The sequence below is a fragment of the Zootoca vivipara genome, chromosome 6 (genome assembly GCF_963506605.1).
Source record: "Zootoca vivipara chromosome 6, rZooViv1.1, whole genome shotgun sequence".
Classification (NCBI taxonomy): Eukaryota; Metazoa; Chordata; class Lepidosauria; order Squamata; family Lacertidae; genus Zootoca; species Zootoca vivipara.
The window spans coordinates 47,267,701-47,293,288 of record NC_083281.1 but is presented as its reverse complement, the minus strand read 5'-3'; the positions used below and the strand labels follow the sequence as shown (position 1 = coordinate 47,293,288).

The 25,588-nt window shown below is 41.3% G+C and overlaps 1 protein-coding gene across 6 annotated transcripts in view; it reads left to right on the top strand.

Annotated features, from left to right (window-relative positions):
- Positions 1-25,588, top strand: part of CNOT1 (CCR4-NOT transcription complex subunit 1) — a 61,045-nt gene that overhangs the window by 32,074 nt on the left and 3,383 nt on the right. For 4 of the 6 annotated variants that reach the window (XM_035118918.2, XM_035118925.2, XM_035118920.2 and 1 more), the window contains 24 exons: positions 1,739-1,817; positions 2,900-3,130; positions 3,936-4,076; positions 5,066-5,245; positions 6,043-6,159; positions 6,356-6,466; positions 6,952-7,029; positions 7,321-7,498; positions 7,947-8,077; positions 8,203-8,499; positions 10,511-10,651; positions 10,733-10,837; positions 10,941-11,060; positions 11,534-11,725; positions 12,308-12,450; positions 13,916-14,024; positions 14,113-14,282; positions 15,536-15,788; positions 18,323-18,571; positions 19,123-19,286; positions 20,381-20,498; positions 21,760-21,861; positions 23,874-24,047; positions 24,945-25,094. In XM_035118918.2, the coding sequence (XP_034974809.1) occupies positions 1,739-1,817; positions 2,900-3,130; positions 3,936-4,076; positions 5,066-5,245; positions 6,043-6,159; positions 6,356-6,466; positions 6,952-7,029; positions 7,321-7,498; positions 7,947-8,077; positions 8,203-8,499; positions 10,511-10,651; positions 10,733-10,837; positions 10,941-11,060; positions 11,534-11,725; positions 12,308-12,450; positions 13,916-14,024; positions 14,113-14,282; positions 15,536-15,788; positions 18,323-18,571; positions 19,123-19,286; positions 20,381-20,498; positions 21,760-21,861; positions 23,874-24,047; positions 24,945-25,094 (3,733 nt within the window). The remainder of the gene's footprint in view (positions 1-1,738; positions 1,818-2,899; positions 3,131-3,935; positions 4,077-5,065; positions 5,246-6,042; positions 6,160-6,355; positions 6,467-6,951; positions 7,030-7,320; positions 7,499-7,946; positions 8,078-8,202; positions 8,500-10,510; positions 10,652-10,732; positions 10,838-10,940; positions 11,061-11,533; positions 11,726-12,307; positions 12,451-13,915; positions 14,025-14,112; positions 14,283-15,535; positions 15,789-18,322; positions 18,572-19,122; positions 19,287-20,380; positions 20,499-21,759; positions 21,862-23,873; positions 24,048-24,944; positions 25,095-25,588) is intronic. The other 2 variants (XM_035118924.2, XM_035118922.2) reach the window with 1 other exon arrangement.

Genomic DNA, 25,588 nt, shown 5'->3' with positions numbered 1-25,588 from the left:
ACTTCGGCTAATAAAGGGAATGCAGATTTTAAAATAAATGAAAGGGAAGTAAATTACTTACAGTCTGAATCTGAATAGAAATTGCCTTAAACAGGCTTTAAAAGTATCAGGTGGCATATATATTATAATGCTATTGGAAAAAAGAAGAATGCAAATCAGTGGTACTGGAAGTGTGAAGCTGCCTTGTAGACTTACAGAGACTGGGAGCAATCCAGCTAAAGTCGAGCCGAGCCCATTTTTGTCTCATTTGTATTATTGGGAGGAGCCTCTTTCCCATTGAAATAACTTTGACTGGATTGTACTTTATACGTCTGGGTCATGCAAGGTCTATCTCCCAAGATTCGTTACGATGGAAAGCTTAACTTTCATCCATTTTGCAAGGCAGTATTCATGGCCCTCTAGAAACAACTAGTGGGGGCCTCACTTACCAGATGCCTTCATGTCAAAAGTGCTGGTAAGTAGCTACTTTTTCTTGCACAGTAGAAACCAGTATGATCAATATCTCCTCTCCCCACAGCGGCGTGACCATTCCACATCCCAGTAGTCAGTTTCCCCTCCTCTTCCTTTCACACTACCTCTGTGTACTCTTCCATGCCACCCCTGTGAATCCTGTGGCAAGCACTCTTGTGACTCTGCACGCTTCTATCTGTTTCAGACAGTTTGCATATTGTTCCTTATCTCCTGCATCTTTGGAGCAAGATACATAGCTTCATACCCCTGTGGGAAAGCTTGCCATGTTCAGGATTTCTGAAACCATAACTACTGCAAGTTTTTAATGAAAGCTTGAGATTCGCAGAACTTTAGCACATCTTTGGAACATCAGTGCAACTTGGGGTTTTGTTTAATATCCCTACTGAGAGACTGTGTAATTTTTATCCATTATTGCTCTCTACTGTTCTTCCTTTCAGTGTTGTGTATTTGAATTGGTTTCTTGTTCAATATAAATTTTCATTCAAAGAGCTGCCATAGTTTTACAGCTATCTAGCTGATAAAATGAGAGAGCATAAGGATTCCTATTTTTAAAGTACATCTAAGCAGACAGGTGTTCTAAAAAACATACAGTTCTGAAATTGAAGTTAGCCTTCATGTATTTAACAAGCAAGACTGAGATTTCTTGACTTACTTAGTTATCAAAACATTTTTATGGCTGAATTATGCAAATTGGATTCTGTACCTATATTAGCCTTAAATTGCAGAATGTTCTGCATGTAAAACTGTGTTTCTGCACTAAGAAAGTTCTGGGGAGAGCTGCAGAAGAAAGAGGGCCAACAGGGTAGGGAATTCTAGAGGGGGTTAGAAGGCTGTGTATGTAGTAAAGAGGCATATGTCAGTTGAGAAGACTGCTGTGGTTCTTCCAAAGATGTTATTGGGAACTATGAGAGCTATATTGACAAATTTATTGTGCTATTAGCTACCCTTTTCTAAAAACCCAATCTGTGGGGGTGGCCCATAAATGTGGATCTAAGTCTTATTGTTTGGTAGGTTGGCCCCTTTGCAATATGCAGTATTCTTGGAGGAGAAAGCCAGCAGTAGTTCCTAGGTACCACGATGGCTGTGTTCTGCTTATGCCTTGGCAGCATATAGTTGGAATCACTGGCTACATCAATAGCATTCATACTTTTGCTAACTAGCTTGCATCACTGCAGATCCAATATCAGTTAAGCCAAAAATTTAACCATTAATGTACTGATCAGGCCATTTGTTTTCTCCTACTAATGGATAGTTTTACTGTTGACAGATTGAAGGACTATCCCCAGTATTGTCAGCACTTGGCTTCCATTAGTCACTTTATACAGTTCCCTCATCACCTGCAGGAGGTGAGTGTTAAAGGCATGGACAGTGAGGGGTGGGGGAGGACATCTGAATTGAGTTAGGTGTATTTGTCTATTGAAAAACCTCAGCGTTCCATTAGTTTCATGCTTCAGGGTACATTCTGTAAAAGGTACAAAAGGATCTGGAAAACCTGAGTGTAAGTAGCCCATGCATCTGAGAGGAGAGAAACAGGTTAATCTTAATGCATGTCCGCTTTTCCGTAAACCTCCTTTCAAGGAGACCTGTAGCCCTTTGCCACTGGAAGTGTTCATTTGACAGTTACTTTAATCCTTGCCAAGCAGCTTCTTATATGGTTGGGTTGTACATGGTCTTTCCTAGCAAATAAATCCATACCGCTAGGCACAGCAGTCTGTCTGCCCAGACCTTCTGAAAGCAAACAAAACCAGGGACAGTGGAATTAGGATTCTGAAGGTCTGATCCAAAGGCTGTAGTCCAAACACTAAAAGCAATGTTGGTTTAGGATCTCTGCGTTAGTAACACACCAATCAGTGGGGATTTCTATGTTTTATATGCAGTATTGAATATTTACATGTGATTAGTAACACTGAAAGTCTTACCAATTGTAAGTCCTTACACCTTTGCTTCAGAAAAGACAGCATTAATCTCTTAGTTGTAATAACGTAATGGGCTTCATCAGTCGTTGCAGGAAATTTGTTGTCCTTATCTATACTATAGATAGAATTTGGAATATTTCTACCCCTGGATTACTTCACTGTTTACTACTTTTTGCTCTCATTGAAGTCTGCAAGGAAGGCTTACCCTCCCTTGCAGAAGTGGGGCACATCTTGGATCTAGTTCCTGCTACTTCTGCTCCCACAGAATGGGAGAAAGAGGATGGAGTGGAGAATCCAGGGTTAATATTGGAATTGCTAATTGATCCAAGACAAAAGGGAAACTTCTAAAATGTGTCTTTTGTTGGTGATTTCAGACCATTAATGGAGTTTCATTTGTGCCAAAAAACTTCAAGGCCAAGAGTTTGGGGAGTAGTTCTAGAAGGCAGTTGAAACATTGCATACCTGTGGTTGTATGTGAATTTTAAGAGCTATATATTTCTTGTCTGTTATAGTACATTGAATATGGACAGCAGTCTAGAGATCCTCCTGTGAAGATGCAGGGGTCAATCACCACCCCTGGAAGTATTGCACTTGCCCAGGCCCAGGCCCAGGCTCAGGTTCCGGCAAAAACTCCTCTTGCTGGTCAAGTTAGCACTATAGTCACCACCTCTACTACCACCACTACTGTGGCAAAGACTACAATCACTCCAGTGGGTCGAGTCAGCTTCAAGAAGGATGTGCCGGTAAGTACATGAGCCATTTTACGGGAGGAAGAAGAATGAGATTGCACATGCATCAGTTCTTAGGAGTAAAACAAGGAAGATAAACCCCATCTAATGTTCATAGCATACACATATCACATGCAAAACCTCTGATATTTTAACCATAGTTACAATCTAATAAAGGGACGCGGGTGGCTCTGTGGGTTAAACCACAGAGCCTGGAAAAACTTGTCTGTGGACAAACTTCGGCTCCCTCGGCCAGTAAAGCGAGATGAACGCCGTAACCTGAGTGTTGTTCACGACTGGACAACTGTGAGGGGTCCTTTACCTTTTGTTTTTCTTGTATGCCATTTTTGTTTTTTTCTGTTGTTTTGCTATTAAATATCAAGCAGTTGTTTCGTTCCCTGTGTTGGCGTTACCTGCTTCTCCTACTTTCTATTCTCACTCTTAGTTCTTCCAAACTGTTTTCAATGGGCCAGTTTCAACTAAGGAATCCTGCTGGGTTTCCGTTTCCGGCTGTTGTTTCCTGTACCGTGAATTTCGACTTTAATTTGTTTAATGAAGTCATTTTGTCTTTCACTATTCTGTTGCCCATGTGAGCAAAAATCTTACTCCACGTGTCTTATAGATTCCCAAGCTTAAATTAACGCTATCATTCACTAACACATAAATTAAACGTACATTCTTGTTTGCGTGTATAGCTGTTGTCTCCCTTTTGTAACTGCATTGTGAAATAGTGTTTATGCTATAGCATAAGTCCATGATAGTCTGTTGTATGATTAACTGAATCAACTCACTTCCTCAAATCTTTTTTCTTGTTCTGCAGCCTTCTATTAATACAACCAACATTGACACCCTGTTAGTAGCCACAGATCAAACAGAGAGAATTGTTGAACCCCCTGAAAACGTGCAGGAAAAGATTGCTTTTATCTTCAACAACCTGTCGCAATCCAACATGACTCAGAAGGCAAGTGTCGCACAACATTTTAGTCCTGAAAATTTATGTTCTTTGAGTGATTCTTATACATGTAGAGAACTAACTAAAATTATGCCTATGTATGCATGTCAAATGTTCTTTTATTTAGCAGCCTTCCAAAATTTTAGAATTGTAAATATAAAATAAATATAATGAATTAACATATTAATAATTAAAATCTAAAATAATTTTGGGATAGTCTTTTGTGCCTTTGGTAGTCCTTTTGCTACTCATATATTGGGGAAATGTGATCAGATTTGTCTACCAAAAGGTCAAAAACTTTAAACCTTATCTGCTGCCAGATTTCTGCAGGGACATTTTATCATCTGCAACTGATACTATTTAATGGGGGAAAAGGGCATTGCGTGCACATTTATTCTACCACATTGTATAAGCAGGTCTCTATACTGCATAATTGGCTCTCCATATTCCTAATATAAAAAGTGGTGTTGGGTGCCAGATTCTGCTTACCTTAATCATTTTTTACTTGATGTAAGTTTCTTTTCATTTATGGCTTCCAAACCGTGGAAGAAGCCTAGCAAAATAACGCTTTGGCACTCTTTACAATGTTTTAAAATATGCTGTAAGCTGTCCAGAGTATCTGGGGAAACCCAGCCAGATGGGTGGGATATAAATAATAAAGTCATTATTATTAATCAAGAGAAGTAGTATTATGCAAATCAATTTTATTTGCATGATTTCTAGAGATCTCTGAATTCTGATTTTCTTGGCTTATAATATTTCTAGCTCAGAGTCCACATAGCATTGTTCATGATGAGTTAGCAGGAGAGGAAGAAATAAATGGCTTTACAGTAGGAAATAAATGGTTAATTGAAGTAAGCAAATCAGTTAGTGGTGTGGTGCTAGTTAGGTTGCAAGTCTTGGTAACTGAATGTTTTCACTGGAACGAATGCCTGTGAGTGTCATGAACATTATGTTTCATTGATCCATTTCCCTTTAACCTGTGTTTATGGAGCCAGGTTGAGGAACTGAAAGAAACTGTGAAAGAGGAGTTCATGCCTTGGGTTTCACAGTACCTTGTGATGAAGAGAGTTAGTATTGAGCCAAACTTCCACAGCCTTTATTCAAATTTCCTTGACACACTTAAGAATCCGGAATTCAACAAAATGGTTCTCAGCGAAACCTACAGAAATATCAAGGTGAGTGTTCTCAGTTGCTCTTTTTTGTGACATGAATGTTAACTGGAAAATATTTGCTTTCAGGGAGGCACAGCAAAGCAAAGCAAAAACAAAACAAAAAACTTTCTCCCATGTATACCACCACCTTCATAAGATTATGCTGCTGCAGCGGCTGTGGCCACGGCCACTATAAAACAATGAACAGAGCTAGATGCTCCTATTTTGAAAACTAATTGAATTTGATCACCAAAGTAATGTGTTGGTGGACTACCTTGATTGCTGTTTCTGTGCTACAGATGGGCCCTAGAGCATTGTTTCCAGTTGTCCTTCAGGGACCCAAACAATTAGCTCCCATATAAGTAGTTTTCCTTTCTAGGAGGAGTGATCTCCTGAGCAAGATCACAGAGAGGAAAGTACTCCAAATCATTTTGCTGTTTTCAGTTTGTTAAATTGATTTTTCTGCTTTTAGAGTTCATGATGTGTTTTATTCTGTTTTTACCTTGTGTACTGCTTTGATGACTTTATGCCTTGAAGCAGTCTATAAACTAGTTTAATAATAACATATACCATACATGCTATATTATAAGCATTTTATCACATATGTTTTAGTATATTTCTGAGATTGTGTATTTACTTCTTTCCTTTTCTTTTTTGCTTTATAGCTATAGGCTGTATATGGTTGACCAATAAAATTTGTTGTTTGTTGTTTGAAATAACATTAGTCTAATAATACAAGAAGATGGTTAATGCACTTTCATGGATTTACCATGGTTTCCTGTTAACTAATATTTCATCTCTCTGGGGAAAAAATCCTTCAGGTGCTACTCACATCAGATAAAGCTGCTGCCAACTTTTCAGACCGGTCCTTGCTGAAGAACCTGGGTCACTGGCTGGGAATGATCACACTAGCTAAAAACAAACCCATCTTGCACACGGTGAGACTGGGTGGAGGAGAAAAACATTAACTGGCTTTAAGGCTAGAAATATTATTGCATGCTTAAATCAGCTCAGGTTTTGGTGCCTTTTATAATTAGGGGGGAAAGACATGTAGAAAATTTACAAAAGAAAGTTATCTAATTTGTGGGTGTGACTGCCCATTGCTGGGTTTAATTTATACTCCTTTTATTTTAGGACTTGGATGTGAAATCCTTACTCCTGGAGGCTTATGTTAAGGGACAGCAAGAACTTCTGTATGTCGTGCCATTTGTTGCCAAAGTTTTGGAATCCAGTGTGAGAAGTGTGGTAAGTATGATGTACAGTGTCCTGTGACAAACAAGTAGACAGGATTGGTCCAAGACCCTTGGCAGCCTAAGCCTAAGCACAGGATGGTGCTCCTCCCATTGAACAGAGAGAAAACAACTGGACTCTCAGATGAATCTTAGTTTAGTACTGGGAAAAGGGGTTTTTGTTTTTGCTGCTCCTTGACTGGCAAGCATGGGCAGGGAAGTAGGTGGACAGAGGTGATGACACTTGCAGAATCTTGCATATATTTTGTGTTGTGTGTGTTAGTTCAAAGCAGAGGTGGGACCCTGCGGTTAGTGTTGGTAATAGCTGGAAGCCATCGGCAGCTGGAGGCCACTGGGTTCTCCTTCTTGGCTTAAAGTTTACAGCCTCGTGTTTCCATTGTTTTGCTAAAAGATGAGGCATGCTTTAACGGCATTTAAATGATGTTCTAGCCCTCTTTTTTAAACGGGACTGTTAACTTTATCATTCCACTTTTTTTGTAGGTTTTCCGGCCTCCAAATCCTTGGACCATGGCGATTATGAATGTACTAGCAGAGCTGCACCAGGAACATGACTTAAAAGTAAGTTTCAGTTAGCTGCTTTGAGCTCCTCAGCATTGCTTTGTTTTTGAACAACTTGTTACAATGCATCTGTTTGAAGATTTGAACTTGGCTAGTGAGCTGTAGCCAGTTTAATGAGAGTAGACTTTCTCCAGAAAATTGCACATGTTCCAATGGTTTTTACCTCATACCTCATTCAAAATATTTGCCTTGAAGCATGTAGCTCTTCAGAAATTGCCTTAAGATTTATATAGCAGGTATGCATAACTAATAATTACATTAAAAACCTTGAAATCATTAAATATTGTACAGCTGAATCTGAAGTTTGAAATTGAAGTGCTCTGCAAGAACCTTGCCCTTGACATCAGTGAACTGAAACCTGGGAACCTCCTAAAAGACAAAGATCGATTGAAAAGTTTGGATGAACAGCTGTCTGCTCCAAAGAAAGATGTAAAACAACCAGAAGAGCTGCCACCAATTACGACCACTAGTAAGTGTCAAGGATGATTCATACAATCATCCTTGTATCATACAAATATAGCCTGCACCTCGCAGGGCGATTAGTAAGGAATCTTTTTTCTATTATCTGTTCTCTCTTACTCTTAATATTATTAATACTACAACTTTTTTTTTAGCAAACCTGGAGACAGGGAATTCAGTTTAGTCCTGGGTAGAGTAACCTTTCACAAGATACCCTCCCACCTCCTGGTAGTAGGAATACTATAGTAAATTCTAGTACTCATTCTACCTGAGCAGTTCACCTAATTCCAGATTGCTTTTCAAGTGACATCTCTGATATCAAAGATAATAGTGTTGTCAGACTTATCAGCATGACTGTCATATTAGTTGCCAAAATTCTTCCCCCCTCCCCATAAGTATTGAGTCTATGTTAGGACCTACTCTGAAAACTTCTCCTTTTTGCTCTTTTATTTTCTCAGCTGCTTCTACTACACCAGCTACCAGCACCACTTGCACAGCTACTGTTCCCCCACAACCACAGTACAGTTACCATGACATCAACGTTTACTCCCTGGGAGGACTATCTCCACACATTACGCTCAATCCAACGGTAAGCTTTTAGACCTAGTCACTTTGAGAAGACTTTCACCTTTAGGTTGGAAGGGACAATTTTACGCTTTCTTTCAATGGTGTATAAAAAGTTGACATTGACTCTTGGTTGTTTTGCCTTCTCAGATTCCATTGTTCCAGGCCCATCCACAGTTGAAGCAGTGTGTGCGTCAAGCCATAGAGCGTGCAGTCCAAGAACTTGTACATCCTGTGGTGGATCGGTCCATTAAAATTGCCATGACTACATGTGAGCAGATAGTGAGGAAGGATTTTGCACTAGATTCAGAAGAGTCGCGCATGCGTGTAGCGGCACATCACATGATGAGGAATTTGACTGCTGGTATGGCTATGATCACCTGTAGGGAACCTTTGTTGATGAGCATAGCTACCAACCTGAAGAACAGCTTTGCCACTGCATTGCGGGTAGGTTTGCAGTTTATAAGAGACTTTTTTTTTTTGAAGCAGAATAAGTTAAACCCATGTATTGTGGCATTGAATTCTTGCAAGATTTGGCAGTACTCTCTTTTTTGCAGGTAGGAGTTAGTTTCATGATGTATTTTAATGCCCTGCTCAGATTCAATAGTATTATAATCTGTGATGAAAGGTGATGAAAATGTGGACCAAATTAGATTTGAAGTGAGATATGTCTGCATTTAACCTACATGTTTTTCAAAATGCAAATAGGATTAAAAGAGAATTTTTTGTCAGCTGGGAAGGAAAGGATTCGCGCACACGCCTTCTGCAGTCCTGATAATTATTGCCTCCCATCAGCAGTTGTTGTTTGCATCCTGAGCTATGAATTGTGGGTTGAAGATTTCTGAAGACCACATCTCATCTGTTGCCATTTTCCATTGATTGAAGTTAATAAGCCATTGTTAAATCCAGTCTCAAATTGTCTTCTTCATTGTTCTTTACCTTTGATTTTTCAGTGACGTGCTGTGGAGAACTTCTGTATTTTTTCCAGGGGGGGAGGGAATCCATTGTTATTATAAAATAACAGTGGATAGGGATATTGTCAGTGGATATGGTTTTTGCAGCTGGCTTGTTATTAAACTAACCATCGTTAGTTTAAACTACAATTCCAGGTTCAGATGAAACAGGAACCTGTGGTTAACTAAAAAAGGAAGTGAAAACTTTTGCACTTCTTTTCATCCATGCAAGATGAGGGGAGGAGTGATGGGACAAGAGCATGGCTAGCAGGCTCATTCACATTTTGTTAAACTGTAGTTTAGACTTGTGGCCAATAAGTAGACTTTAGCATTTGCTTTAGTTCATCTGTGAAACAATTCAGCTTGACTTTCTGAACACTTGCTATGTGGCCCATGGTTGATGCAGCAACAACTTGCGAATAAAGGCTATGGAAGCAAGTGAAGTTTACAACAAACACACACAGCCTTACAGCTGTAACTGCGCTAATTCTTCATGGAGTGAATCTTCTTGTGTTCACATTTCTTGGCATTATAACAGGCATGAGAATGCCTGTTTTGATATTGAGGCTGAATAAAATGTTGCAGCACTAAGGAATGGTATGAGTAATGGCTTTAAGAGAGTCTTGCCATTAGCAGATAAGAATTCTGTTGATTTGTCAGACAGCATTAATCAAGATAATTTTTCTTTATTTGTAGAAGAAACGAGAAGAAATAAGGGCAGCCCGTTACTGAAGGATCTTTTGCTAAAGATCTTTTGCTGTGGTTTAGTAAAGCCATTCGTTCCAGTACATTGGTTTTTGTATTTGTGTATACTAATGAGACGCGGGTGGCGCTGTGGGTTAAACCACAGAGCCTAGGGCTTGCCGATCAGAAGGTCAGCGGTTCGAATCCCTGTGACAGGGTGAGCTCCCGTTGCTTGGTCCCAGCTCCTGCCTACCTAGCAGTTCGAAAGCATCTCAAAGTGCAAGTAGATAAATAGATACTGCTCCGGCAGGAAGGTAAACGGCATTTCCGTGTGCTGCTCTGGTTTGCCAGGTGCGGCTTAGTCATGCTGGCCACATGACCTAGAAGCTGTACGCCGGCTCCCTTGGTCAATAGAGCGAGATGAGCACTGCAACCCCAGAGTCGGTCACGACTGGACCTAATGGTCAGGGGTCCCTTTACCTTTTATACTAATGAGGGAAAATATCCCATTACTGCATTTAGAGGGCACCTATGATAAACTGATAGTTCAGTCCTATGCCTGGAACTTATTTCAGAAAAAAAGCACATACATAGAATTGCACTAGAAGTATGTAATGTGGGGCACACGCTAATTATTTGGCAGATATTTTCCCTTTTGCTGATATGTAGATTTTGAATGAAGCATGTAATTTGCTTAATGGTTTACTTTATGCTAACTCCATACAAAGCGATGCCATATTTATGAACATCTGTAACTGACATTATGAGTATTTGCCCATTGTGGGTATAGTCCTTTTTTAATGGCTTGCTTTCTAAAATAGGCAGCCTCACCACAGCAGAGGGAGATGATGGAGCAGGCAGCAGCACAGTTAGCCCAAGATAACTGTGAGTTGGCATGCTGTTTCATTCAGAAGACAGCTGTAGAAAAAGCAGGCCCTGAAATGGACAAGAGGCTGGCCACTGTAAGTATGTTGCAGAGTTTCAGTTAAAAGTTAAATCATGTAATTACCGAGTCATTCATCTTTTTTTCTTCTTTTTTTCAGGAATTTGAGCTCAGAAAACATGCCAGGCAAGAGGGTCGTAGGTACTGTGATCCTGTAGTATTGACTTATCAGGCTGAACGGATGCCAGAACAGATCAGGTTGAAGGTGAGAAATTAAGAGAATTAAAATTATGATCAATGCCACAACATCAGTTGGAAGGCCTTGTTGGAGTCTTCTACTTATCCAAATTTTCCAACTTTCTTTTAAGGTTGGTGGAGTGGACCCAAAGCAGCTAGCTGTTTATGAAGAATTTGCACGCAATGTTCCTGGTTTCTTACCAACCAATGACTCAACCCAGCCCACAGGAATCCTAGCTCAGCCTATGAAGGTAGAAATTCAGTTGATGGTTGAAGTGATTCAGAAGTTAAAGTAAACTACACTGTGACCATTTATTTTACAAGTTATTGGAGGCTTCTAGAGAATAGTGAGGTCACTTATTGTTTGTGCTTCTCTTCAAAGCTATACAGTCTAATAGTATTATTTGACAGTCAGAATGAAATCCCACACAAAGAAATTTAGATTATGAACTCTGTGGGAGCTAATTACGTAAACCAGTTCACTGATTTCCCCCCTTCTTAATCCATGACTATTTATCAAACACTTAATACTTTGTTTCATTATAAACTGTTCACAATAAAATCTGCACATTATTTGCTGTTTTTAGCTAAAAGTTAAGTGTAACAAAGAACCTGCCAATATTAAAAGTTACTGAGAAATCTGTCATGATAAATGGTTAGAATTCTCATTCATTAGCAAGCATTCATTTAACTAATAAAGTATTCTTGATTTCTTTTAAATCAGCAAGCCTGGGCAACAGATGATGTAGCACAGATCTATGATAAGTGTATGGCAGAACTGGAGCAGCACCTTCAGTCCATTCCTCACACCCTGGCTATGAATCCACAGACTCAAGCCTTACGAAGCCTCTTGGAGGCTGTTGTTGTGGCTCGTAATTCTCGTGATGCTATTGCAGCCCTTGGACTGCTACAGAAGGTTTGTGTATGAACTTGCTTCGTTATATATCTGTGACTCCTGGGCTATGGAGAGAGGCTCACTTTATCCGAAGCTTTCTACTCTAGAAACATTCACACAGTTACAACATTAAACTACTTGAACTGAACACAGGATCAGGACAGACAGGATTGAATTATGATCAAGATTATTTTGGGAAAATACATACTGTTTAAGAAAAGCTGCCTTCCACTTGGTGAGGAAGGATCCTTCTATAGTGGATATAGCAGTTCCTCCTGCCATCTGCTGTTTTCTGCTGTGTTTTCTGGGCTGTTGTGTAGGAGGCTTTAAAACATTTGCTTGGGAATGTCTGTCATTAGAAGCCCTTTTACTGCCCAATTGCCGCATTCCCTTGTGGGCTACTCTTCCAGAGCTTGAGTGCTGGTGGTGAGCATTGTTGGAGGCAAAAGTACAAGGAGCAACGGCGATGATGATGAGGATAGGCTGCATTCATACTATGCAAAAACCACAGAATGCATTGTGTCCCAAGAGCAAAGCAGTTCTATTCCTCTCCAAATGACTCAGTAAGATGTTGCTTTTAAGTGTTTGTTACTCTTCCTACAGGCAGTTGAAGGCTTGTTAGATGCCACCAGTGGTGCAGATGCTGACCTCCTTCTCCGGTACCGGGAATGTCACTTGCTTGTTTTAAAAGCACTGCAGGATGGCCGTGCTTATGGGTCTCCGTGGTGTAACAAGCAGATTACAAGGTCAGTGATGAAAGAATAAAGCTTTGAAGGCTGTAGAAGCTCTATTTAAATACGAGTATTTAAATGTATTCTGATTTTGGCCAACATAAGGTTTTCACCTAGTATGTTACTGCCCTGTATCCCACTAAGTTACATAATGAGTTGCATAATGAGTGCCATATGGATTCAGTAGTCCAGGGTTTGGGGCTTTCTCCTGAAATAGGATATTGGTGTGAGAATTAAGTTGGATGATAAAAGAGGCAAACTAAATGAGGCACCATTCATGCAACTTAAGCAAAACTGACCCCTGGTCTGTATGGAGAGTCTGGTGTGGCGGGGTTTAAAACATTTGTGCTCCCCCCCCCCCCATTTGCAGCTTCTATTTGAATTGGAGAGCCTGCACCTGCTACCTTCATTCAGAGATCAACTTCCATTCATTACACTGTGGCAGGTGCAGGGGACCTGAGCCATGCTTAGGGCCTCAATTCAGATCCCTACCCTACTTGCTTTTGCTTTTTCTTTTTTAAGCCATCCACACAATTGCTAATTTCATCTAGTTTTGGATCTAAAACTTGCAGAATGAATGTGTTTGGATTCCTAAAATAGTTATTCTATGACTTTATGGTTTTACATTGTTATAAGCTGCTCCTAGCAATGTGGCTACAGTTTCTGATTACTGTATTGTCTGTCAGTATTTACATATATAAGCTGTAAAAGTGGAAATAAAAAAGCCAGATAGAATTTGTTTTATTTTGCTTTCCATGCATTGTTGGTATAGGACCCTAGAAGTGTATTGGCTTGCTGTTGGCTGTCATAATATGGATACAAGCAAGGGTTCAGCTTGCTGGTGTCAGCATTTCAAGATACTACCTAATTCCTGTTTCCATTTCCAGAAACTAACCATCTAAAATAGATGATGCCCCTCTGCTCCTCTCCAACAATCTTATGGAAAGCAGTAGACTTAGATGTGAGGGTTTGGCACTCTAGGTGGCTGCCTGTGCTGTTCCTGGTCTTTATGGGTCATTTGATTCCTCAGAATTCTGACCAATTGTTTGCAGCTAATTGTTCTGGTGTGCAAGTGTTTGTTTCACTACATTTTCAGCAATGGTGCTTTGAGTTTTTCTACCCAGACCCCTTTCCTATGCACTTCAAATTTGAGGTTTCCTCCTCTTGCCTCGCGTGCTTTCAGGTCATCAGAGGATAGGCATCTGATTTTCTGATGCTCCTGTCTGGAAAGGGTGTTTGTGTTCTCCATTTATGGAATTGCTGGTGGGTGGCCAGTCTTTTGTGAATGGGGCAGATGGACTCCTTCATCTTGAGCTACAAAGTCTGTTGGCTTTCTTAACATGGGGCACTTACAGTCAGCTGCTGTTTCTGAAATGAATGTGTGGAATAATTGGAGAGGAAGCTACCTCTCTGTGTGTTTTTGGAACTTGAGATTGAAGAGAAAACAAAGTTAACACAAGAAAACATCTAATTTTTCCAGGTGCCTGATAGAATGTCGAGATGAATATAAATACAATGTAGAAGCAGTGGAGCTACTGATCCGTAACCACCTAGTTAACATGCAGCAGTATGACCTCCACCTGGCTCAGGTGAGATACTGCCGCCAAGTTAGTTATTAAATCTCTGCTTATGCTTTAGAAGGAAAACTTCACATTCTTGCCTTCTTTTTCTTGACAGTCAATGGAGAATGGCTTGAATTACATGGCAGTGGCATTTGCAATGCAGCTGGTGAAAATCCTCTTGGTGGATGAAAGAAGTGTTGCTCACATAACAGAAGCAGATCTGTTTCACACCATTGAAACTTTGATGAGAATTAATGCTCACTCCAGAGGGAATGCACCAGAAGGGTAATGCTAAGAGTGTTGAATGCCAGTGAAAGAATGTTTCCTGCTAGTGCAAGTTTGGCGATAATACAAGCCTGCTTTAACCATTGTTTACTTTTCTACTTAATCTAGGGACAACTTTGATTTATTATGGGCCATTGCACATTTACTTCCAGTTTAGAATCATACTACATATTTGGAAGTACCATGTGATAAGTCTTTTGAGACGGTTGCCACTTTAGCAACAATAGTCAGGGGAGATTTGAATGCTCTTCCACATCAGAAACTTGGTGAACATATAAAAATTGCCATCTTGGGGAAAAGACTAGAATCCCTTTCCCCGGGTTGCAACTTTCCAGTGTTTAGGGAGTTGCACATATTGAGGAATGTTCAGACATGGATTCTCCCAACTACTTTCTGAAATTGCCACCTGATAGTTTATAATATGTAATTCAAACCTTAAGTTTGCTGCAGGCAGACAAGATTGACATGCCTTTTTAGGCCTGCAGTATTAGGCATGGTTTTGTGGAAGTAAGCCCTAGTGCAAGCATCCCCAAGCTTCGGCCCTCCAGATGTTTTGGCCTACAATTCCCATCATCCTTGACCACTGGTTCTGTTAGCTAGGAATCATGGGAGTTGTAGGCCAAAACATCTGGAGGGCCGCAGTTTGGGGATGCCTGCCCTAGTGTGACACCTTCAAATCTTCATACTGGAAGGTAGTGATGATTACACTGAGGGTGTAATAATAAGTGACAAAGGTTTTGAAAAGCAATATACCCACCATCTCTGACGCACTTGTAGTCCACTCTTCTAGATGTCTTGGGCTGAAGGACAGAGGCCGTTCTTTTCTGTTCTTGCCCAACTACAGCAGATCCATTCCCTAATGCCAGGCACTAGACTAGGTCACCCCACTTTTTATCTCCAAATTTATCTGGCAGTAATAGGGCACAGTTTATTCAGGTTCTTACTGTGTTTTTTTGTTACGTCATGGAGCCATTGTGGGTTAGTGGATGGCATGTTGGACTTAAATCTAGGTGACTTTGATTCAAAGGTCTGCTGAACCAAGATGCTAACTGGGCTCCCAACTCTTGCCCCTAAACCACGTCATAGTTTTGGTTGCAATAATATAATAATATATTTTATGCTATCTCTGTGGGACAAGGCTGTGATGCAAATGTTTGAAATACAATGCCGTTGATTGTGGAGTATTTTTTAAAAATTATGCACATAGCACAAGTAATCTAAACCCAAGCATGTTCATTCTGGATCTCTCATAGGTTGCCCCAGCTGATGGAAGTGGTACGGTCCAACTATGAAGCCATGATTGACCGTGCTCATGGAGGGCCAAATTTCATGATGCATTCTGGAATCTCTCAGGCCTCTGAGTATGATGATCCCCCTGGCCTGAGGGAGAAGGCAGAATACCTCCTGAGGGAGTGGGTGAATCTCTACCACTCTGCAGCAGCTGGGCGTGACAGCACCAAAGCATTCTCTGCATTTGTTGGACAGGTAGAGCTTGGGGAAAGAAAGGTGCTTTTTATTCAACATAAGTAGGTTATGATGCCCTTGGATCCAGTAGAGTACTATGTAATATCGATTCCCCCTTTTTAAAAATTCCACTTTGCATGATGGCAGTACATGCAACTGATGTCATATCAGTGTACTGAAACGTGTTAGTAAATAGTCATTTGTTTGTGCTAGCCAGTATCATGTTGCTGGGAGCTCTCCACTGCATCCACTAGGAGGTTGTGTTCTTTAAATGAAGAATGACCTGGCTGAGGGGGACTGCATGCCGTGGGGCGGTGGTCATCAAGGAAAAGATTCCCAGTGCCCCACAGAGCTCTTTGGATTTCTCAGGGTGGAGGATGTGTCATTGCTCCGAGGAGAGAAACCTAAGAAACTAGGGCAGAGGATGTACCTGAGCATCAGGCATCACCGCCAGTGGGCACTTCGTGCAGCTCTTGACAGTCCTGAGAGTCTTCCACTCATTTATTTTGTGCCCAAAGGAAGAAGCTGCTCTTCTGAAGGCAGATGTAGAGGTCATGTGGGATATGCTCCAAGGAGAATCCCTGTGCCCTCTGAGTGTGGCCTTGGGCCAGCCACCCCGAAGGGGAGGGTGACTGCTACCAGCCAAGTATGGCCACTGCTTGTACACTACTTAATGCAGCAGGAGGATAAATCAATGCAGCAGGAGGATAAATCAGTCCCCCCCCCAGGTGACTCTTATGTTGCAGATGTTAAGAGAGGTGTTTGCAAAAGCTAGAATCTCTTTACATACGTAGGCATGGAATATGGCAAGCAGTTTGCCAGTTTTTTATTCCGCTACCACAGTTGTCCTTCAGAGGTGCCAAAACTTCTTTGCTGCCTTATTTTAGTTGCATTTCAAGTAGCCACTCCACTGCCTGCTTGCATATGTGGATAAAGTAAATTGCAGGTCCTCTTCCAGATAGAAATGTATTTATTAAGACTGCAGAAATGGTTGTAAAAGTAAAGGTACCCCTGACTGTTAGGTCCAGTCGCGGACGACTTGGGAGTTGCGGCGCTCATCTCGCTCTATAGGCCGAGGGAGCCTGCGTTTGTCCGCAGACAGCTTCCGGGTCATGTGGCCAACATGAATAAGTCTTATTGGTGTATGGAGCACTTTGAAAACAGTGGCTATGAAAACTATTCAATACTATTGAGGACAGGAAAATTTCACATGCCGTTTCCCCCAGATCCCTAGACAGCTATCCGAAAAAGTTGCAGTGTCTCTGAAATGCAACATAATTTGCCTACATAATGCACAAGTAAAACTGATAAAGATGTGTAGGGAAGAAACTGAAAATCAGGTCTGCCTTCAATGTTACTCTGACCCCTGTAAAATGCCAGAGGGAATGGATCACTGATGAATGGAGCCCTGTTGTTCAGTAGCAGAATTTTCTGTTCAGGTTTGCCACTTTAGTTGCTCTGCATTCTAGAGATTATTGCTTATGAAAAGTGTTTTGAATGCTTTCATAATGAGAATTTCATCCTGAATAACTTATGCTTTAAAAATTGTGATATCAGATCTTGCAAGTGACTGAAATATCTATCGACAGTCTACTTATGAAAGTGACAGGAGTAGCAATCCATTCTCATGTGCCTACATTCCTAAGAGGGGTAGTAGTCTTTCTTAACCCTCCTACACTATGTAGCTTCCCTGCCTAGAATTTCACTTCACTACTTTTGCTGAGCACTTTTCTCCTACCCTCATGTGGAAGGGACCATTCACTTCTGCATCCTATTCTAGCAATGTGTCCCTGGAGGAGAAGCATGACTAGTTGGGCCTCTCAACACTGCAGAATCGATGTGTGGTATTCTGCATAAAGTACAGCTTCCATAGTTCCAGTCTACGCTGGAATGGTATTGCTCCTTCATGTTCCAGTGTTTTGGAATGTACTCTAGAAACCTTGAGAGAAAGAGATTGTCTATTGCACTTAATTCCTGTTTTCAGTGTCACCCAGAAGGGTATTCCACCTGCCATTGTTTCCTGTGGGTCAAGCATTGCTCTGAGGCTTCTGCCTCACTGCACAGATGGGGAGCTGCTCCTCATGTTTTTGCTGCATGTATGCTTGGGTTATTGCATACAGGTTGTTGGTTCTTTTATTTTAAGGCATTTAGAGTTTATTTCTGCTATCCCACTGGTTGGGAATGCCCTCCAAGAGAAGTAGAACAGGAATTCACAGTAAGAAATGTCCCTTTCTGCATATAGCACGCAGCATCAGTAACACCTACGTACAGAGGCAACATGGGTGTCATGTTTACTTCCTTGCCAGCATAGTTTCCTTTTCCACCTGGTTCCTGGATGTAGACGTTACCAGTGTGGTGTGGTACCTGATTATATAGAAATGATCTTACGCTGCTATGGTTGGTAATGTAGTAGGAATTGACTCTAAGAAGCATCACCAGCCTTTTCTCTGTGCCAAACTGCAGTGTTACAGTCTAGCCCACTTGCTTTCCAGCATGTCTAGATAGAACATTACTAGCTTGATTTTAGAAAAAAGAGAAGTTCTTTAGGTCTGAGTCTACCTTTTCCCCCATTACAGATGCATCAGCAAGGAATCCTGAAAACCGATGATTTAATCACACGATTCTTTCGTCTTTGCACTGAAATGTGTGTTGAGATCAGCTATCGTGCTCAAGCTGAGCAGCAGCACAACCCCGCTGCCAACCCCACCATGATCCGTGCCAAGTGTTACCACAACCTGGATGCCTTTGTGCGCCTCATTGCACTGCTGGTGAAGCACTCTGGGGAGGCCACCAACACAGTCACCAAGATCAACTTGCTCAACAAGGTTGGGAGCACCCTTCCCCACCCCCAGTACCCATCTATCTTGAGTTTAGCTGGTTGTGAGAATGGGTAGTATACTTTAGAATTGTGATGACTGAGGCTGGTGGGAGTTGTAGTCCATGGAGCCAGGTTGGCAAAGGTTTCCTTGTTAAATGAATGGGAACTGGTGCAGCATGGTTTTTTTATGAACACAGAGTAGGAATTCCATGTTTTAAAATCGCGATCCATCTATAGATGGTGTTTGGCAGGCGATTGCCTCCTCTGTAAAAGGGGTCCTTAGCTACATTGTAAAGAATGTCAGTGTACTATGCAGGATGTACTTGGAGCATTTACGAAAGCATTACATAAATCTGAATAAGGGTTTGAAATGTGCGTATCTCTAGTTCACTTGCGTGTGAAAGGGCAGAAAACATTATTGTAAAGTTGCAGTCAGGATCACCAGTTTGTATTGTCTTCAAAAAATACTGAGTATGTGCATGAATTCCAGTTGTCATTGCAGTAATTATAAGCATACATAAAAGTTGTATTCTGAGCACATTGCCTTTTTACCGCTAGGTTCTTGGGATAGTTGTGGGAGTCCTTTTGCAGGATCATGATGTTCGTCAAAGTGAATTCCAGCAGCTTCCCTACCACCGCATTTTCATCATGTTGCTGTTAGAATTAAATGCTCCTGAACATGTCCTGGAAACCATAAACTTTCAGACACTCACAGCCTTCTGGTAGGTATCATTTAATTGGACTAGAGGACACTTTGGGGTCTTTTCAAACTCTAGAGTTCACTTTAGTTAATACTAATTTTGTGTTTTAAATTTTAAATACGTTGATATACTTGGAGTCTATTTTGGTTACTGGAATAATTGCACATTAATAAAATTCGTGGGCATATGTGGGATTCTTTCCCTGTGCGGACTGTTCTCTAGTGTATGGAACCGATGCTTCTCAACCTCTTGGTGTGAGGGAAGGGTTTTTATACTGCTCTGTCTTAATCTCTGGGCACTCCCACATTGGGATCTGCAGCTGTGGAGCTGGATTTAGAACATTCTAGAGCAGGCATCCCCAAACTGCGGCCCTCCAGATGTTTTGGCCTACGACTCCCATGATCCCTAGCTAACAGGACCAGTGGTCGGGGAAGATGGGAATTATAGTCCAAAACATCTGGAGGGCCGAAGTTTGGGGATGCCTGTTCTAGAGCTTTAGCCAGACTCAATCCCTGGTCAAGCTGGGACATTGAGCCTGTGTTCCACTCAAGAGATGGTGCTATTCTAGTTGTAAAGACTGCCCTCTGGGCATCTATGGGAATTTATGACAACTAAAACACTCCTTTACTTTATTGGATCTGTTTGATTCCTATACGTTACATTATTGTATTGGATCTTAATTATGCATCTTTTACTATATTTGAATGGTTTGGGGCCACCATCATTCCTTGGAGAAATATTTGATGCACTTTTAAAATAAATAGAAAACTTACTTATAAAACTTACTTATAAAACTTATAAAATCCACAGATTTTTGGCATTAAATGCAGTGAAGGAATAAGTTGTAGTTTGATGGCTTTGGCATTGTTGGGCCCTTGTGGGCAGGAGACGGGGCTTTACAGAAGGGCATTATGACTACCCATAGGCCACTGGGAATTCTGCCTTCAAGGCAGATGCAACCCTGGGGGTGGACAGGGAGATTTAAATCTCCTAGTATAGTGCCATAGAACAAATCACTGGTTTAGACTTCGAGGATGGTCTCAGTCCAATGCAGATTCTTGGCAGTGCTTTAAACAAATCTGACACAAAGCTTGTGTTGTATGTTTTTATTTCAGTAACACATTTCACATCCTGAGACCTACAAAAGCTCCAGGTTTTGTTTATGCTTGGCTAGAATTGATCTCCCACCGGATATTTATTGCAAGAATGCTGGCACATACACCACAGCAGAAGGTGTGGCTGCAGTTTATCTTCTGTAACTTACGAAGCTTCCAAAGGGAATAAGGATGCATCTTGGTTTGCAGGTTTTGTTTAACTAGAATGACTTTATGCCATTTAAATTTTTGATTTCTGCTTTTAAGGTCTTTACCATATTCCCACAATGTAGCTGCTAAGAGTTGATTACCTGAAGAGGTCCAGAAACCTCAGCAGGACGGATTAAAAATGGGATTTTAATCCTCATCCCTTAAAAAACCCAGCCTGGTAAAATTCAGTCTGAATACAAGAATGTTAAACCTTCACTTTTAACCCTTGAAAACTGAATCATTCTTCAGTCAAATACACTGGCTGCATTTGCATGGAACACTAGATTCAGGAGTGTGCTTTAAAGCAAACAGTGATTAATTAAACAGGCCAACTTTATAACCTGTGATTGATTTGTTTTGAAATTTAGCAGTGTTTTACACATAACTCTTAAGTTTTGTAAAAGTGAAAACTAAACCCTGCCAGGCCTCCCAGCTGCGTGGGAGAAGGAAGTAGGAGAAATATGGTTATATGCTACAATTGTTATGAGCTTGATAGTATGGTTGAAGTGGTGGTGAGTGAGGCTTGACATATCATGGCATGTCCTGGGATCCAGTGCTTGTCTCAGTAGGATGTGATCCAGTATTATTGCTAGGAGGGCTATTAATTACCAGCCCTTGCTTCTGAAAATGTTTGGCCCTTTAGTTGTCTCTGAGGATACAAAGACAATAGTGCAGAGGCACATGGGTTGCAATGGACAAGTTCCCTATTTTGTTTCTAGGCAGGGGCAAGGGAGGAGGATTGTGCAGTGTAGGAGAAAGAGAGGTTAAAATTATTTTCTATTTAAAATGAATATTTAAATCAGTTTACTCCAGCAGCCATAGATGTTAAACAGAAGTTTGATACAACTTGCAAGGAACCATTTGCAGCATTGTAGGTTGTATCAAACTTCTGAGAGTCCACAGCTGCACTGTATTGGGGCAGATGTGACCAAGTCTTTCCAGTAAATCTCACTCATTCTTCCATTTCCCTTAAGTCCAGAATTCAACCCCTACAGTGCCCCTTATTGTACAAAATTGGCTGGTTTCACTATGGATTTCATATTTCAGGTAGCCCTGAGAGATTAAAGAATAGTGTACTATACTGCTTTGTAATATGCAAGTTGTTAGTTCTACCAACCAATGTTAAATGGGATCCAGTAAATATATTAGCAAATATCACATAACTCTTAGCATGTAAATTCTCTTTCCAGGGGTGGCCTATGTATGCTCAGCTGCTGATAGATCTGTTTAAATATTTGGCTCCTTTCCTGAGGAATGTGGAACTTGCCAAACCTATGCAAATTCTGTACAAGGTAAGTAGAATTTAGAATGGGGCAGAAGAGAATTTGTTTCAATTCAGTGATGGTCTGGATTATTTTCCCAGCACAATTGTAGCTTCACAGTAAAGTTCAAATCATACAGCCCTTTTCCATGGGATTGTGGATGAGGAAATTGACCTCTGCCTCAAACTTGGAAGAACTTGTTGATAGTTCAGGTGAGATGGATCATTGGACTAATTTGGTGTATCGAGGTACCTCACTTTACTATGAGGAAGCCAGATGCATAGACATTTGTTGCATTATTATTTTGCATCTTATCTTTATATACCGTAGTAGTAATACTAAGTGGTGGTGATGATATCCCACCTATATAGAACTCTTCCTAAGGGTCATGCATTCTTAGTAACTCTTATGAAAAATTCTAAGAATCAGGTATTGCAGAATGGCTGATTCTAGGAGAGTGACTTGACTTGAGATCTAAGCCAGGCATCCCCAAACTGTGGCCCTCCAGATGTTTTGGCCTTCAACTCCCATGATTCCTAGCTAACAGGACCAGTGGTCAGGGATGATGGGAATTGTAGTCCAAAACATCTGGAGGGCCGAAGTTTGGGGATGCCATTCTAAGCCATGGTTTTTGAGCTCATGGTTACCCTTGTACTCTTAGCTATATACCATATAGAGCAAAGCTTTCCTTTTTTAAAAAAATAATTTTTATTGATTTTACAAAATAAAACATAAAAGACACATATCAAATTCATTCCACCCTCTTCCACCACCCCCCACGAGCCCCCTCCTGCCACGAGAAGGTCCCGCGCCGGGTGGATAGTTGAAGGTGGTCCATTTTATAGTTGGGTTTATCCCCCCCCCTCCTCCCTCCCCCAGAGTCCACTTCTGCCACCAGTGGGCCCTGGGTTACGAGGCAAGACAGAGAAGAGTGTCCACCCAACTATCTATCCATACATATCTACTAAGGAAAAAAAGGAGGGGGGAGAAAAAAGCCCCCCCATCCCTCCCCTCCACCAAAAAAAGAAAAATAATCCCCTCCCCCAAAAAAGAAAAAACTAAAAAGAGGGGGGAAAGGAAAAAGAAAAAAGATATATATATTTCTATTCATTCTTCATAAACATTTTTATATTTCTATTCATTCTTCATAAACATTTTTATATGGGCTTCCCCTACCTCCCCCCTTCCAGATTTACATTTTAAAATCTCAATTAAACAGTTTTCTATTCATATTCCCCGTTCTACTTCCAAACTTCCCAATCTTATTTTTGACATACTATCCATCTTTTCCTGCTAAATTCTCTTTTATTATTATTTCATCACCCCACCCCCGGGACCCATCCTGCCACGATGAGTCCCTAGGGGCAAGGGAGGGTCCGAAATAATTCTTTTTCCAATTGAGCTCCCTCCCCCCCCCACCCCTCCCAAGGGATCCCCCCTGCAACCAGGAGTCCCCCAGAAGCAAGGGAGAAGCAGGAGGGGTAAAGAGCCCAATCGTCCCTTCTTTTGTTCATCCCTCAAAAATTATTTTCCTAATATTCTTAATTAAATATTACTCCTTACTTCCCACAAAATTAACATTCATTTCCTCCGTTGCCACAATTTCTTTCCAAGTACCTCCATACATCTAAATCCTTTTTACCTTCCCAATCTTTAATTTTTCCATTTATTCTCGGTTTTTCCTCCCTCCCCCCCCCCCCCCCCGGTCCCAGCCAGTCCCTTCCATTCCAGCAAGATCCAAAGTCCGCAATCCAGTTTTCCCTTCCTTTTTATCCATAGAGCAAAGCTTTCCAAACTTGTGTGTTGCAACACATTAGTGTGTTGGCTGCATTGTGTAGGTGTGTCGCGTGAACGCTTTTATAAGGGGTTAGTTTAACCTCTGGTTTGCTTGTAAAACTGAATTACTGTGTCGTGAAATGATGCATGTCTAAAAAGTGTGTCACCAACATGAAACATTTGGAAAGCTGATAATAGTGTTGGCTGGGATGTTTTGCATAGATTTAGCATAGATACTTAGTTCTCTTTCCCCCCGTTTTTTGTAGGGTACTCTGCGTGTGTTGTTGGTCCTGTTACATGACTTCCCAGAATTCCTCTGTGACTACCACTATGGTTTCTGTGATGTGATTCCTCCAAACTGTATTCAGCTAAGGAATCTGATATTGAGTGCCTTCCCACGTAATATGAGGCTTCCAGATCCCTTCACTCCCAACCTTAAGGTAATGTACAAGGCCTGATTTGTATGAGAGCTCATCTGTTGAAGCGCCTGTGATTGTGCAATGCTGTTGATGCTTTTGCATAAACAACTACGTCAGTAAGACCCTAGTGGGTCAGCTTGACCTGCTTTGATGAAACAAGGTAGCCAATATAATGCCCTCCTGATGTTGGACTCAAACTCCTGTTGGCCCCAACTAGAAGGCTAATGCTTAAAGATGATAGGAGTTGTAGTCCATCAACATCTGGAGGGCACCCTATTAGCTACCCCCAGCCTTAGGGAAGCTCAAGCTGTTTAGAACACTCAACCACCCCAGGTGAGGAATGTCATTGTGAACTCCTGCTGTTGAAAAGAGCATTCTGTCCTGAAACATAAATGGCAGTCATTGCCTAGTAGTAAAGATGCACTTGAGCACTGGCATCTGTTCCAGCATATCAGTTTGCTTATGCTACACCTATACCTGTTCTAATCATCTGAAGCCCTCCTTTGTGTGCCACCACGAGAGATCCAGAGGGTGTTAACAGGAGAAGGGGCCTTTCTGCTTGTGGGATGCTCTCTCCAGGGAAGCTTGCCTGGCACCATCATAACGTATATTTAAACACCAAGCAAAAACTTTCCTCTGTAACCAGTCCTTTGGCCCTTAACTATCTGCGGCTTTTGAGAATTGGGCAGGATATTTTCAATGTCTGTCCTCCCCACTGGTTTTAATATATTGATGTGGGGTGGTTTTTTTGGTTGGTTTGTTGTAAGTCGCGTTGGTTTGCATTGGGCAAGATAAAGCAACTGCCATGTTTAAGATGATGGTGATACAAGAGTGATACTCAGCCTTCCCTGTGGACTTCTGGTGCGTAACAGCTGAATGGTAGAAAATAATGTTAGGATGCTTCTGTGTGCTTGACAGGTGGACATGTTGAGCGAGATTAATATTGCTCCACGGATACTCACCAATTTCACTGGAGTGATGCCACCTCAGTTCAAGAAGGATTTGGATTCCTACCTCAAAACCCGTTCTCCAGTCACGTTCCTGTCCGACTTGCGCAGCAACTTGCAGGTGAGGGGCTTACTCAAAAATCTGATTGAGGAAGAGGTTAGCATGCAGTCCTATGTCTGCTGTGTCTTCTGCTCCAAAACAGGCTTTTAGGTCCTCTGTCTAAAGCAGGGCTCATCAACCTTATTTGGGGCTGTGGGCAGTTCTGGAATTTTGAGGGTGTCCTTGTGTTACTCCTCCCCAAACAGATATTTTCTTTACTGTTTTGTGGCGGGAATATTTCGGTAAAAATGAGATCCAATAGACTTAAAATGGATCTTCTTGAATTTGCACGGTTTTACACGGAGTCCCTTAAAACTAATAATCAGATTGAGGCTTACAGTGGTGGACCTACAGTAAAAATCACAGATCTGGTGCTTGCCAGATGCATAGTTTAGTCATCAAAGAGAGGAAAGATCCCAGTTCAGCCCTGATCCCACTGCAGAATGTGTCATACATCAATCCCACTTAAAGAGACATAAATTAGGAAAAGATCAGTTTGACCTGGCCCAGATAAT